The sequence below is a fragment of the Pseudochaenichthys georgianus genome, chromosome 22, assembly GCF_902827115.2.
Source record: "Pseudochaenichthys georgianus chromosome 22, fPseGeo1.2, whole genome shotgun sequence".
NCBI lineage: Eukaryota > Metazoa > Chordata > Actinopteri > Perciformes > Channichthyidae > Pseudochaenichthys > Pseudochaenichthys georgianus.
Window position 1 is genome coordinate 25,252,926 of NC_047524.1, and position 13,895 is coordinate 25,266,820.

The 13,895-nt window shown below is 41.3% G+C and overlaps 1 protein-coding gene across 1 annotated transcript; it reads left to right on the top strand.

Annotated features, from left to right (window-relative positions):
- LOC117467990 (all trans-polyprenyl-diphosphate synthase PDSS2-like) lies at positions 1-12,842 on the top strand. Its single transcript, XM_034111940.2, has 4 exons — positions 1-456; positions 1,012-1,143; positions 7,187-7,222; positions 12,487-12,842. Exons 1-4 carry the CDS (start codon positions 235-237, stop codon positions 12,640-12,642), a joined length of 546 nt encoding a protein of 181 aa, XP_033967831.1. The 5' UTR covers positions 1-234; the 3' UTR covers positions 12,643-12,842.
- Positions 12,843-13,895: the final 1,053 nt, after the last annotated feature.

A 13,895-nucleotide genomic window follows, 5' to 3' on the forward strand; every position in this document is an offset into this window, starting at 1 on the left:
GTGTAACTCAGACAGAGTTCCAGTTCTGACCACTTCTTCTTCTGTCTGGTTATTCAAGAAAATGCTCGAGCAATAATTTAAACCTTACAATAAATATTTAAGATGCACCTTTTCTCTATGAGTAAAACAAATGAATAACTGCGGAGGTTTTTGTAGATATGTTGGTGTTTACTTCTGGTGCACAGTCTTCAACACGGAAAAAATGAGCGAGTTTTTTTTGTTTGAGGTGTTCTGATGAAGTTGCGCAGTGGCATCAGTGGCAGCTCAGTGTCTCCGCCCCTCTTTTCTCAACAGGAGAACAGTCTGGATGTGAAGGCGTGGGAGGAGCACACCTTCCTGTCCCATGGTGCCCTGCTGGCCAAGAGCTGCCAAGCTGCCATGGAGCTGGCCCAACACGACAAGGAGGCCCAAAGTATGGCCTACACGTTCGGCAAACACCTGTCCATGGGCCACAAGGTGAGTCGCCTGATCCCCCCCCATATATTTTTAATATTCCACAAAAGTTTTTGAATTTTGGGATATTTTATATTTTATCCAATGAGGTTTGAGGATTTGAACCCAAGGTGTCAGGGGCTTTGATATAGCTTTTCTTCACTCCTGACCACTGTACGTAAAAAGGTATTTTAATTTTAAGGTACTAGTAGGTTTACACATACGAGTAATTTGCTTTGGTAGAATGCTATGTAATGTTACTGCGCCATGCCAATGCTCAGATCAATATGTATTTTGAACGGCCAGATTTTGTTGGTACTGGCTTAAAAACCATGTGTATCCCTCCCACTCTCCTGCTGCGGCCCCCTGCAGCGGCCTGTCTGCAGGCCCCAGCGGCTACAAGGAATCTCAGCGGGGGGACAGAAATGATGTGTTTGAAGGACAAGCATCAGGCTAGCTGTGCCTTACAGTGTCCTGTTCCTGCTCGTTAACAGCTTCACTCAGTGTTCTCTCCCCTGTGCGGCTGTAATTGGTGTCTGGAGGTGTAATCTAAGTCTGAATGTGCTCCATCTCCTGCAGCTCAACTCTGACCTGCTGCCGTTTGTAAAGAGCAGCGCAGGAGAGTCTGCGACATTCAGCTTTAGCGCCGCCCCCGTTGTTTTCCACCGTCAGATTGTCGGGCAGGAGCGGTGGAGTCAGCAGCTGCAGCAGGTAGGAATGGCACCACTGCAGAAATGACATCATACATACGTCCTACATGTGTTCTTTGTTTGAAAGGAAGGTTAACCCTAACCCTACAGGCTCTACGGCAGGGGTCTGCAACCTTTTTGACCAAAAGAGCCATTTTGCTCCCTTTTCCAAAAAAAATGTTTGTCTGGAGCCGCAAAACATATTTCATAGCTTGATAGCTTATAAAGTTGTATTTATTGTTATATCATAGACAAAAACTACAGTTTTGTTGCATTTATTATTTATTACATGATATAAAACTGTTAACCTCTAATAAGAAACAAAGAACTCTTATAAGGAGAATTAAAAATAATACACAGGCCTACTTTAAAATAAATGAAACGCAGCACTTGGGGAGTCCTCTGCGCATTTGAAGGGGAAAATATATAATTAAAATGGGCCCACTTTGAAATGAATAAAACATATATCTGCACCCTAAAAAGAGTTAAAGGTAGGGTAGGTAATTTTGGAGGAACCAGCTTGAGTGCGCTAGGATTTGAAAATACACAACCGGAAAAAATCTGCCCCTTACTTCAGACTTCGGCCCATTCCCAAACCGCCCCCTACACCCTACCCCTCCGTTTGCGCGTTCACGCAGAGGGTCCGCCATATTGAGGGCTGTTCCAAAGCAACGAGTGTGGAGGGGGAGTGGGCTATCAAGCCCTCAAACAGCGAGTCTGCAGCGGTGCTGACTTGAGACCGGTCTCTACCTGACCGGAGTCACGCTGTGTGTGTCCGTCAGGAAACACGCTGTTTACAAGTAGTTCCAGCAAACATCCACTGATAAACTGCGATGTTAACAGCCTCATGATAACCATATGTTTTTAACTTAGGATCAAACTGTGTTTAGGTGTTTAGTCTAGAAAAAGGTAAATGTGTGCATTTTATTATAAAGTTGTGTATATTTACAGACCGTTGCAAAAACTGAAGCTTATACACATCAGGTTTAAAACTAAAAGAGCTTTGAAACACAATGAAAGATGTTTGGAGTTTTATTTGAGTTATTCATTTAAACTTTTTGTCTAAGAGATGCTGATTTGAAACCGTTGTTACATACAGTTACGGCATTTCCTGTTTCTGCCGGAGAGAAGAGAGGCCGTCCCAAAGCTTGCTGCTGTGTTTACTCCCTCCATCTGACAGGAGGAGCCTCGTTGAGCTGCGAGTGTGGCTACAGACGGAGTTCACTCCGTCCGGAGGGGTAGGGTCGAGGGAGTGGTTTGGGATTGGGCCTTCCTCATGGGAGCCTGCCTGCAGACCTCCACTCTCAGGACAGTTCCGGTGCAGGCTGCACTCTCAGGACACCTCCACTGTCATACAGGAAGTGACGATTCTGACGCGTTTTTTTCCCGCCCACCGAAGGACTCGTTTGATGGAATTTTTCAAATCACAATGGAGACTCATCACGGAGGTGATGAGTCCGCCCACCGTGCACTTTGGGTCGGGCCTTGGTCAAGCCCTTTTGACCCCCCCAGCCTGGTTCTCGTAAAAGTTTTTCGCTCAAATTACACCATGGAGGAATGTAACGGGAGTTAACAGGGGACTCTGCCCGCCTCACGAGTGCCTATTTTCAGACACCTTTTTTCCCCCCATTTTCCGGGGACATTACCCAGTCTCGGGTGTCCCCCACGGCCTTTGTCCAGCCCCCCCCCCATCCATATATTAATGGATTTTGACAATTATTGTTGCATTTTTCTCCTCTCCTCTCACTGATCGAATGGCGAACGCGACCCACACCTTGGTATGTAGTTAATATCAGTTAAGTATCACTTTTCATCACTTAGATTGATTGAACTGTTCTGCCCTTACAGCGCGTATCCCTATGCGTAGCTAGACAGTTAGCTAACATTTAAAAGTCCTCCAATAAAGATGCAAGGTTTTCTTTCTTGACTTTACTGTTCTTCTTTTACCTTACCGTAAAACTGTAACAATACAGAAATAAAACACATAAGTATGCAGGCTTTACATAACATATAAGTAGCAGCACTGTACAAACGACACACATACTACTATTAGGAATTAGCTATCATTAGCATCACTATTAGCTAGCACACGTCAGAATCGTCACTTCCTGTACTGACAGTGGAGGTCTGCACGGAACTGTCCTGAGAGTGGAGGTCTGCAGGCAGACCCCTCTCGACTTATTTACAGAGCCCCTCCTCCAACACACACGAACGCGCACATGACCAATGAGGGCACGAGATAAGTTTGTGCACAGATGGAAGGCTGACAGGCAGGTAGGCCATCCAGTTATTTTAGCCGGGCCGGCTAAAATGATTGGTCGTGCTTTTTACAGTACTACGGCTTCCACAGATGACATATTTTAATGTATTTATTGTCAAAGCATTTAATATATTCATTGCTATCGGGACGTTAAGAGCATTCCATGGAATATAACAAAAAAATATGAGTTGTTATTTCAGATTATGTGTGCAGTGGATGCACATGATCTTTAGTTTGCTAGTTATTACGAAGATTACTTCAGGAAATTGTGTCGATACAACGTTTTCATTGTTACCAAGGTGGTTGCTATGGACGCTGCTATCGATATTATTTCTGTTATGTTGTGTAACTGTTTAATGGTGTAATCTTTATTGCTACCCCTTCCCCGTCAATGTATAGTGTTGGTCCACAGCGCAAACGTATTAGTTTAACAAAATCTGTATCTAAAATTGTGGCATAGATACGTTATTTGCCCTGTGCAATTCCAGTCTCACATCTCACATCACATCGTCATAAACAAATACCGGAAAACAGACCGAAAACACTTTATTCCGAGTGTGCTTGCTTTTCTCCTTGGAGGTCATCACATAACGGCATTGTAATACACGGTTCGGCTGCATTAAATGTTACATATCTGCCGTAGTTCTGTATTTATAGAGCCCTGATGAGAAGACTTCTAGACAAACATGAGGAACTGCCGCCAACACTGGAAACGTGACATGGATCTTTTCACACAATACATGTCCTTGCAGTATCAACACTAATTCGGCTGACTTTTATATTTGATCCAATTGGTAGATGGGCTGTATTTACACCATAAAGGTGCACAGCTGAAATAAAGGGACACCTAGTGGTTAAAGCATGTTATTGAATTTCATTATTTTTATTATTAGATATTAATAGGATCCCTATCAAGTATATTCATTACTCGTTATTCTCTACTAATAGTTAATTAAAGACTGTATATAATGACTATTTTTCACATCCCTTTCAAGATTTCAAGATTTTCTAAGGTTTATTGACATATGATATACACAAACGGTGTAGTTATGCAATGAATGAAAAACTTTGTGTATACCTCCAGCAATGTTAACTATGTTGAAGCACTTATTTTAACTGATATTATACATATGTATTATACTCTTATATAAGATGTATGTAGATAGTATAAGAAATGTGCAGAATATGACAGTTTAATGGTGGAGGTACACACATATTGATAGATGTCTTGTAATGCACTGTTGAGGAACCTGTGACCCAAGTGTTTCATCTCCGGCCTTGTCAGGTATTGAACAATCAATAAATAAAGAACACAGAATTATTCAATATGAAACACAGAATTTATGTGATTATACTAAATGATTTGCAAATAAACACCACTGCATATTTACAACTGTTACACATGCTGATGTAACGCAAATGTTCCAACTTGGGATCAATAAAGTACATCTTATCTTAAGATGATTGATGGCTACTGCCATATTTGCACAATGTGCCTCTGAACCTTGACAAGTGCATGTTTCAGGCTCATCAATGGACAACAGGAGGGGTCACAGACATAAGACCAGCTGTTAAAATAAAGCTCTTCTGACCTTAGCTGTCGTGTGGGTATACATTAATGCTGCCCATTATGGGCACAAGCAATTTTCACCCATTTATTAATTATGTTTTAAATTTGAGTGTTTCCTGTCCCCTAAACCTCCAGGGATGTACACAGTTTAATACTGGCCACTTCTTATTATGGGAAATACGAAAATGTCTTTTAAAACTACAACTCCCAGTAGAGACGTGCCATAGATAGAGAGCATGTTGCGAAACCACAATAGCCAGCATGTGTAGTTCTGGGGAGGGGGGGGGGGAGGGGGGGACGCGTGGACCCGTTCAAATCCAGTTTTGGACAGTCTGCCGTGGTTCCATCCCATTTCAAGTGCTGTTCGACGCTCTGCACACTCTCCCAATCACAGAGCTTGAGGACTATCACAGGGTTTGTCAAGCGAAGCGGAGAGAATACTTACTTCCGGGTGTAATATTCTGTAAAGCAAATGAGCTGCTCCGACCCTCGGTCCTGACGGACTCCAACGTGTGTTTATTAATCAAACAAATAAATAAACACAAGGATAATTATGTGTTATTGTTGAGTAAATGGAGAATTGCACAGGGGAAAATAACATATCTATGCCACACTTTTAGATGCGGATTTTGTTAAACTAATACGTTTGCGCTGTGGACCAACACTATACATTGACGGGGAAGGGGGTAGCAATAAAGATAACACCAGTAAACAGTTACACAACATAACAGAAATAATATCGATAGCAGCGTCCCTAGCAACCACCTTGGTAACAATGGACACAATTTTCTGAAGTAATCTTCGTAATAACTAGCAAACTAAAGATCATGTACATCCACTGCACACATAATCTGAAATAACAACTCATATTTCTCGCATCAAATGACATCAAACGCATTTAATGGCCAAACTAACTTTAAAATAGGCATTTTACACCGAGAATAAAACGAAGTTCGGCCATGTTTCTTTTTTCTGGCAGGGAGAAATTTGACGCCAGCTATTGGAATGAATGGTGAAAAAAACGTAGGGATCTTACAATTTCAGAGGGCGTTTTTGTAGAAATACTACGTCCTGCGTTGTGGACCAACGTAGTTATTACATGTTTTTTTGTGAGACTGGGTTGGTTATTCGCCTGCAAGAAAAAGGCGCTGGTGGCGGGACCGTAGCAGGATATGATGCATATTTTAGTTGACCTAATTAAAACCGTTATGTTTTTTATGTATGTGTCACAGTATCACCTCAAAATAAAAGATACGAAATATTATCAACCGTGCAACAAAATATAAATAGTCATACAAATACTTTTATTTTATTTCCTTCTTAGCTCAAGGGAGCCAGAGTAGAGGGCTTAAAGAGCCTCATGCGGCTCGAGAGCCGCGGGTTGCCGACCCCTGTTCTAGGGGATGTGTTACGTGCCAAATGAGTAGCTGTCTGAGCTCAATTTGCATAATCTCAAAGTGTAACAGGTTTTTTTAGCGGTTTAATGTGTAACATTTCAACATTATAATGTCTCAAAAAGACTATGTTGACAAAACTATGAAACCAAGAGAAACCAGATTTTGATCAAGTTAATGGTCCGTTTCATTTATCCCCTTTGAGCCTGTGTCCGTGTCATAAACTGACTTGTCATACAGATGTAAGCCACTTTATTACAAGACATTTTAGATCTTGTTTTGTTTTTTTTACTATAACACGATAAATGATTTTTACTCATGTTACGTATGGATCAAACATTTCAGAAAAACAACAGCATTTTTCTTCAACAAGCAACCAAACTGTCAATGCAAGCAGCCTGGATTTTTAAGAAGTTTTAGCCTTGAAAATAAGGGGAAAAAGAAAGCCTTGGAGGTATTTTAATGAATGAATGTTCTAATAATAATAATGCTTTTTTTTTAAGAGTGCTTTTCTACAAACTCAAAGACACTTTACAGAGTCAAAATCATAGCTTAAACCAATGCAATTAGATTTTTATAGTTGGTACATTTTTTAAGATGAGATTCATTTTCTTTTTCTTCAAAAATGTAGTCAATTTCAAAAGATGTTTGTTTTTCAGTATATCTTTTTTTAAACATAATTTATTTCCCAAATGATATATTTAAAAAAATGCATAATTTATTACAAAACAATATTCAGTTCAATCAAAATGGACTTGATTTAAAAGTTGTTCCTCCTAATGTTCTATACCCTTTGAATCCTGTGTACTGTCACTGATAATGACTCTCTCTTCTCTTCAAGGTAAAGACACGGAGGAATGAACTGGATTACTCAAAGGTAAGCCCGTGGTTTATGTATTCCTTTATTCACAATCTGAACTCCACTATGTTAAAAAATGCTTGTACCCAGATATGCATCCTCAGTTGCCTCTGTGCTGCGTTTAAGCTTTTATCATTTCACCTTCATATATTCACCTGTTTACGAGTCGGCAAGGCCTCTGACAGAGAGAGGAACAGGGCATTTTCTTGCTGTAACATATATCAAAGTTGAGAAACAAGCTTCCCAAAGTCAATGTGTGAGGGGTGATCGCTGATCGGGGTGCAAGAGGAGAGCGGAGCTGCAGAGGAGGGGTCTGATGGTGGTGTGGGGGTTATCTGGTCCCGCCTGAAACCAGAGCAGGAAGGATTAGTTACCGAGGCCTATTTACGGAGGAGACACCGAGGCTCTGAGACAGTGGCATTGTGAGAGAATCTCCTTCAGCAAAAAAGGGGACAGAGGGAGAGGTTTGAAGGGAAGGAGAGATGAGGGGACACAAGGAGGAAAGCTGAGAGCAGCACACGGGGAGGGATACCATTTTGGGGAGGAACAAGAAAGACCTTGAGTGTAAAGTTTTTGATTCAGAACAGAGATGGGGGCGCATAACTGCAGGAACTTTGTCATGTGCTTTCATCTCCATCATTTTGATTTAATAACTATCATTGTTTGCAGAAACTCCCATTTTACAGCTTTTCCATTTGGGTGAAAGCAAGTTCTATGGAAGCAATAAGATTACAATTAAAGTGTAATATGTACTAGATTACATTTATAGTTATAGTATTATTTTGTTACCTTTTTAGAGGTATTAAAACGAATATCTAGAAATAATGACTGACTATTGAAAGAATTAAAACGTTCTAATAATATTGACTATGTTGCGGTATCAAGTGATGATTTCAATGACTGATCTAATTATCCCTGCTGTCGTGTTCGTTTCTCCCCCTTTAGTGTTCCCGCTTAGATTTGACCGTACAAAAAACATTAATCATCACCAATTTTGATTGAACCCCCTTTTAATCTGTAAACAATGTCTCAGACTACTGGTTTACGTGAATAAGTAAATTAACATTTAGTACATTTTGGGTGTGTACTATCTGATGGATAAACATAATCTAGGGTTACCCATTCATTTGCTATGGCAGTCATTTTTGAACAGGAACATCATAGGTGTTACAAAGTGAACTAAACCACTCAAAATTCAATGAAAGTGGTGATCAGCAATTTGATATGTTCAAATGCCTTCTGCGGAGGCCTTAAACACATTATTTATGATTGATTCAAGTAGGAAATCGGTCACATTTGACCCGAACATGACAGCAGGGCTAAAAATGACTCACAGAATCTTTTTTTTTACATCACATTGGCAGAAATGGGCTTCCATAGGTTCCAAAATTGGTGAACGTGAATATTATCTAAAGACATTAATATTCACACTAATAATAAAATAAAATCTGACTACATTGAAAAAGGGAGGATGACTTACTTTTGCCTAAAGCCTTTCAGAAGCTTCAACCCATTCACTGAGATAGTGATTAGATCAGTGAGTAGAATTAAACAAAGTGAATAAAAAGCATCACGCAACATGACTCTCTTCATGTAGGGACATCAGAAAATGGATGGATGTGGAACTTATAAGGTCAACTGAGATACAGGATACATTAAGTCAATGCAGAACAAATAACAAGTGGGACATGAGGGTGGAACATATTTTAGTTTTAGAATAGAATAGAATTCCTTTATTGTCATCGCACCAGGTACAACGAAATTTAAAAAAGCAATCCTCGCAGTGCATTTCCACATAAAACGAATAAATATATATCTATATAAACATATACACACATAAACATATGCTCACACATCCATACCAACATGCATACATACAGTAAGCAGAGCAGGTGATGCAGAGTTCAGCACCCGCAGGCTTTGTTAAAGAGGAAAGGCCTTCGGGAGGTTAAAACGCCCTCAGCAAAAGATGTCCAACACACCAGGAGAGAGGCACAAAGAGACACCCACATTCTCCCAGTCTGAATACTCAAGCTGTTGGTTAGGGCTGATCTGACATCATGTTTTCACTTATAAAATGTATATGTTGTGTGTGTTTGTAAGTCCCAGGTCTTGTATACAAAGACACTATTGTGTCATGACACAGATCAATCAGATTAATGATAAAAACCTGGAGGACATTATTCAACTTCTGAAATCCTCCTCCCGCTGCCTTGATATTATTCCAACAGGATGTTTTTCGTTGCATGGCCTCAGATCTACTTCATATAGTAAACAAATCTCTTCACTCAGGTATTTGTCCACAGGCCCTGAAAACTGCAGTCATTAAACCGCTCTTAAAAAAGAATAATCTAGATGCTTCAGTAATGAACAATTACAGGCCCATATCAAACCTCCCATTTCTAGGTAAAATCATTGAAAAAGTTGTTTTTCAACAGTTGAGTAACTTCTTGCATTTAAATAACTGTTTCGATGTGTTCCAGTCAGGCTTTCGTCCAAACCACAGCACTGAGACTGCTCTTGTAAAGGTCTTCAATGACATCCACTTAAACACAGACAGTGGCATAACTTCAGTGTTAGTATTATTAAATCTCAGTGCTGCGTTCGACACTGTTGACCACAACATATTACTAGACCGACTGGAAAACTGGGTGGGACTTTCGGAAACAGTTCTAAATTGGTTTGAATCCTACCTAAAGGACAGAAACAACTTTGTTTCTATAGGTAAATACACATCGGAGTTGAGAAATATGACATGTGGGGTACACTTGTCCATGCTTTTATCTTCAGTAGACTCGTCTACTGCAATGGTGTCTTCACAGGTCTCACTAAAACATCTATTAGAAAGCTGCAGCTGATTCAGAACGCCGCTGCTCGAGTCCTCACTGACACTAAGAAAGTGGATCACATCACTCCAGTTCTGAAGTCTTTACACTGGCTTCCTGTGTGTCAAAGAATAGATTTCAAAATACTGCTGCTGGTTTATAAAGCACTGAATGGTTTAGGCCCAAAATACATTTCTGACCTCCTGCTAAATTATGAACCATCCAGATCTCTCAGGTCTTCAGGGACTGGTCAGCTTTCTGTCCCCAGAGTCAGAACTAAACATGGAGAAGCAGCGTTCAGTTATTATGCTCCAAATATCTGGAACAAACTCCCAGAAACCTGCAGGTCCGCTGCAACTCTGACTACTTTTAAATCCAGGCTGAAGACTTATCTTTTTGTCTCTGCTTTTAATTGAACTATTCATATCTTAGACTGCACTGTAACTTTTATCCATGTATTTTTTCTTTTAATGTTTAATTTATTAGCTTTTCTTTTTAATGACTGATTTTAAATGCCATTTTCTTAATGTCTTTCATTTGCTATTTCAGTGCTATATAAATAAACTTGCCTTGCCTTGCCTATTGAGAGTGAAGGTTCTTTTTTTGTAACTAGATGTACTTTGACAGCAGTTTAAAGGCGCTCAATTATGCTTATTGCCCTAATGTTTGTATGTTGTGTCTCTACTGTGACATGTCTCCATGCTTTAATGTTCAAAAAGCTCTTTATTTTTCTCATACTGCCTGTACTGCAGCACCTCTTTTCACCCTCTGTCTGAACCAGAGCCCAGTCTGCTCTGATTGGTTAGCTGGCTGGCTCTGTTGTGATTGGTCAACTGCTTAGGCTAAAGGGCGGGACTTCTCTATCACGTACAATTCGTAAGAGTGCTAGCCAATAGCAGCATAGGTGTTACATAGTGATGTCACTATGTTAGTAGGGGTGTAACGGTATACGTATTCGTACCGAAATTAATCGGTATGGGCCCTTCGGTTCGGTACAGGTGTGTACCGAAGTGTACGAACGAATATAACGTTAAACGTAAAAAATTGAGAACGTAAACAACTTTTTGTAAGTAATCTCAGGTGCTGCGTCGCAGCATTCAGAGTAATTTGCTCACATTGGGTTCAGCACGTCATAGAGCGACCAAGTCATTTCATTGGACGAGAGGCATACTATGAGAGCTGGTCACAGGGATGCGTTCAAATGTAGTCAGTCATTTGAGGAACTGTCGAAATGTCGAACGCAGATAAAGTTGAGCTCGAAAATCCTCCAGCATCATTGAAGTCTCCGGTTTGGGAACATTTTGGTTTCGCAGTTACGTAAAAGGATGACGGACAAAGACAGGTGGACCGAACCAAAGCTGTTTGTCGGCATTATTCAACTCAAATTGGTTACGCGGCTGGCAATACATCAAACTTGCACACTCATTTGAAAAGGCATCATCCGAACGTGAATATCACCGGTACCAAAAGAAAAAAGACTGAAGTGCAAACCCGACTCCCACTAGCATTTAAGCCTCCACCACTCGCAAAAAGTTCAGACCGAGCCAAAGCTATTACAAATGTCAAATATCCTTATGTTGCCATGGTAGCAAAGCGCTACCTGGCTGTATCTGCTACCTCTGTCCCTAGCGAGAGGGTGTTCTCCACAGCAGGAGACATAATTAAAAACCCCCAAAAAATATTTTATGTTTTGTGATAAAAAAAATTGCTGTACCAAACCGTGACCTATAAACCGAGGTACGTACCGAACCGAAATGTTTGTGAACCGTTACACCCCTATATGTTAGGGAAGTAAACAAAGGTGTCCAATGGAGGCATTTTTAAGGGGGAGAAAACTCCCTCTGGAGGGAACTTTGGGATTGTAGCCGTAACAAAGCTATATTACAGACTACAGGAAAGGGGAAACCCCAAGGAGCATAATAGGGCCTCTCTAAAATAATTCACATATTACGGCAATAACATTGAAACATAAAAACATTATATAATAAAGTGTGTGGGATAAAGTTATCACACACACTTTCAATATCTTTGGGCAAGTACATATAATAACATCATCATTTTGGCACATTTAAGTTGCTGTGCAGTGATCTGATGCCACAATGAACAGACAGCAGAGACAGAGGATCTGTGAGATGAAAGGTTAGAAACATAAGATAATAAAACATTCTGTGCATTCGCTACTAATCTTTTAAATATAATTCACCGCGATGAGTCTGACATGTTCCCCATGTAGTTAAAAGCAGTAGGCTGCCTCCAGCGGTGCCGGGGCAGCGTGCAATAACCGTACATGATTGTGTTATACAGTGGCTCTCTGCTTTGCTTCAGTTCAATCCAGGTACTTAAAGAGTCCCTTACTTTAAGGGTAACTTTCGCTGTCTCTTTAACACTTTGCAGCTGGATAGTAACAGGAGTGACACTAACGGTGACAAACTAACGTGTGTTTTCATCCCTCGACAGCTTTTGGCAGCGGTTAAGTCGGAGAAAGGCGTGAGCACAGCAATGGACTTATGCTGTTACCATGGCAACAAGGCTCTGGAGGCCATCCAGGCTTTCCCCTCCTCCGAGGCTCGATCCGGCTTGGAGAACATCGCCTCTGCCATCACCAAATTCTGACCTGTGGTCACACACACACGTACACACACAGAGTGTCTTTGTCCGCAACAGGATGAGGAGCACTGAACTGTTGACACTTACGAAACAAATCAACTTATTTTGTGCCAGGTGCCGACTGCTGGAGAAACGGTTTTGCTCTGCCGGGGATGACGGTGTGCATCAGAAATGCAATGGCTGTATCCATAATGGTCATCTTTAAAAACAAGGAATAAAAACACATTACTTCAGCATCATGTCATGCATTGTGTCGGCTCCAACACGTACCTTCCTCTCCGGGTGGAGAAAATCTCACGCCAAGCTGCATTAAAAACCTGGCAGTTTATTACCACCTGGCTTATCAGCTAGGGCACATACCAGGCAGAACGTAATGTAAGATGTTTTGTAGTATTGTTATTGTCATCTGGAAAATGTGCCATGAACGGCAGCTGATCACTTCACCCAGGTTCACCCGCTCATTACTGTACACCTCAGAGGATGCTGAAACCATAGCTGCTGGATGTAGTGGGTGTGTGCTAAATTGAAGAGAAGCTTAAATCCAGAAATGTCTCAAAGTCATGTTCTAGCAGGTTTTAGGTTTTTTTTAAGTCGTTTTGCGGGATGTTCTCTTCACAGAGGGAAAGGGCATGAATCAGGAATAATGTCATCTGTGTTGCCTTATTATGTCTGTCCCCACACCTGTGTATGTGATCCAAGTGGACCCAGGGGCGGGGAAAGGTCACACAGCCTCTCCCCTTGGCCCAGCCAGCGAGCGCATTGAAGCTCCGCCAAGCAGTAATTATTAATGAAGAGACCTGAGCAAATGGACAGGAAATGCAGAGGTATTGATTGGGCCGGCTGCCCTGCTCCAAGCCGTACAGGCTGGCGCCAGCCTGGTGGCCTGTGGTTTCCCAGGCTGCTGTCTGCAGAGGGGGGAGGGGGGGCAGTCAAGGTGTGAAACCAGGCCACTGTGGCAGCTGTGTGTCACATCCAGGCCACACCTGAAGGACGGAGCATCAGAGACGGGACGAGAGGAGATCTAGGACTAAGCCTTAGGGAACATACCTAACACAAAGGGTTCTGTGTAGTTCAGCAGATAATGTTGGTACAACCACATGTGTTTGATTTTGAATTTGGATAGCAAGAATCATGAGAATCAAAAGAGACAACTCAAAAAGAGTTTAATTTGAGAAGCTGATTAAGGATTTAACCATGCTAGCAATTTGTTCCTAGGCAGTGTACATTCACTACTTTGGTCGAGACGAACCTATGTATCA

What these genes read in the sequence shown, in the direction of transcription:
- LOC117467990 (XM_034111940.2), top strand. Translation starts at nt 235, where the DNA reads ATGAAGTTGCGCAGTGGCATCAGTGGCAGCTCAGTGTCTCCGCCCCTC. An exon ending in GGAGTCAGCAGCTGCAGCAG is followed by an intron (nt 1,144 to 7,186) that starts GTAGGAATGGCA and finishes CTTCTCTTCAAG; the next exon opens with GTAAAGACACGGAGGAATGA. An exon ending in ATGAACTGGATTACTCAAAG is followed by an intron (nt 7,223 to 12,486) that starts GTAAGCCCGTGG and finishes ATCCCTCGACAG; the next exon opens with CTTTTGGCAGCGGTTAAGTC.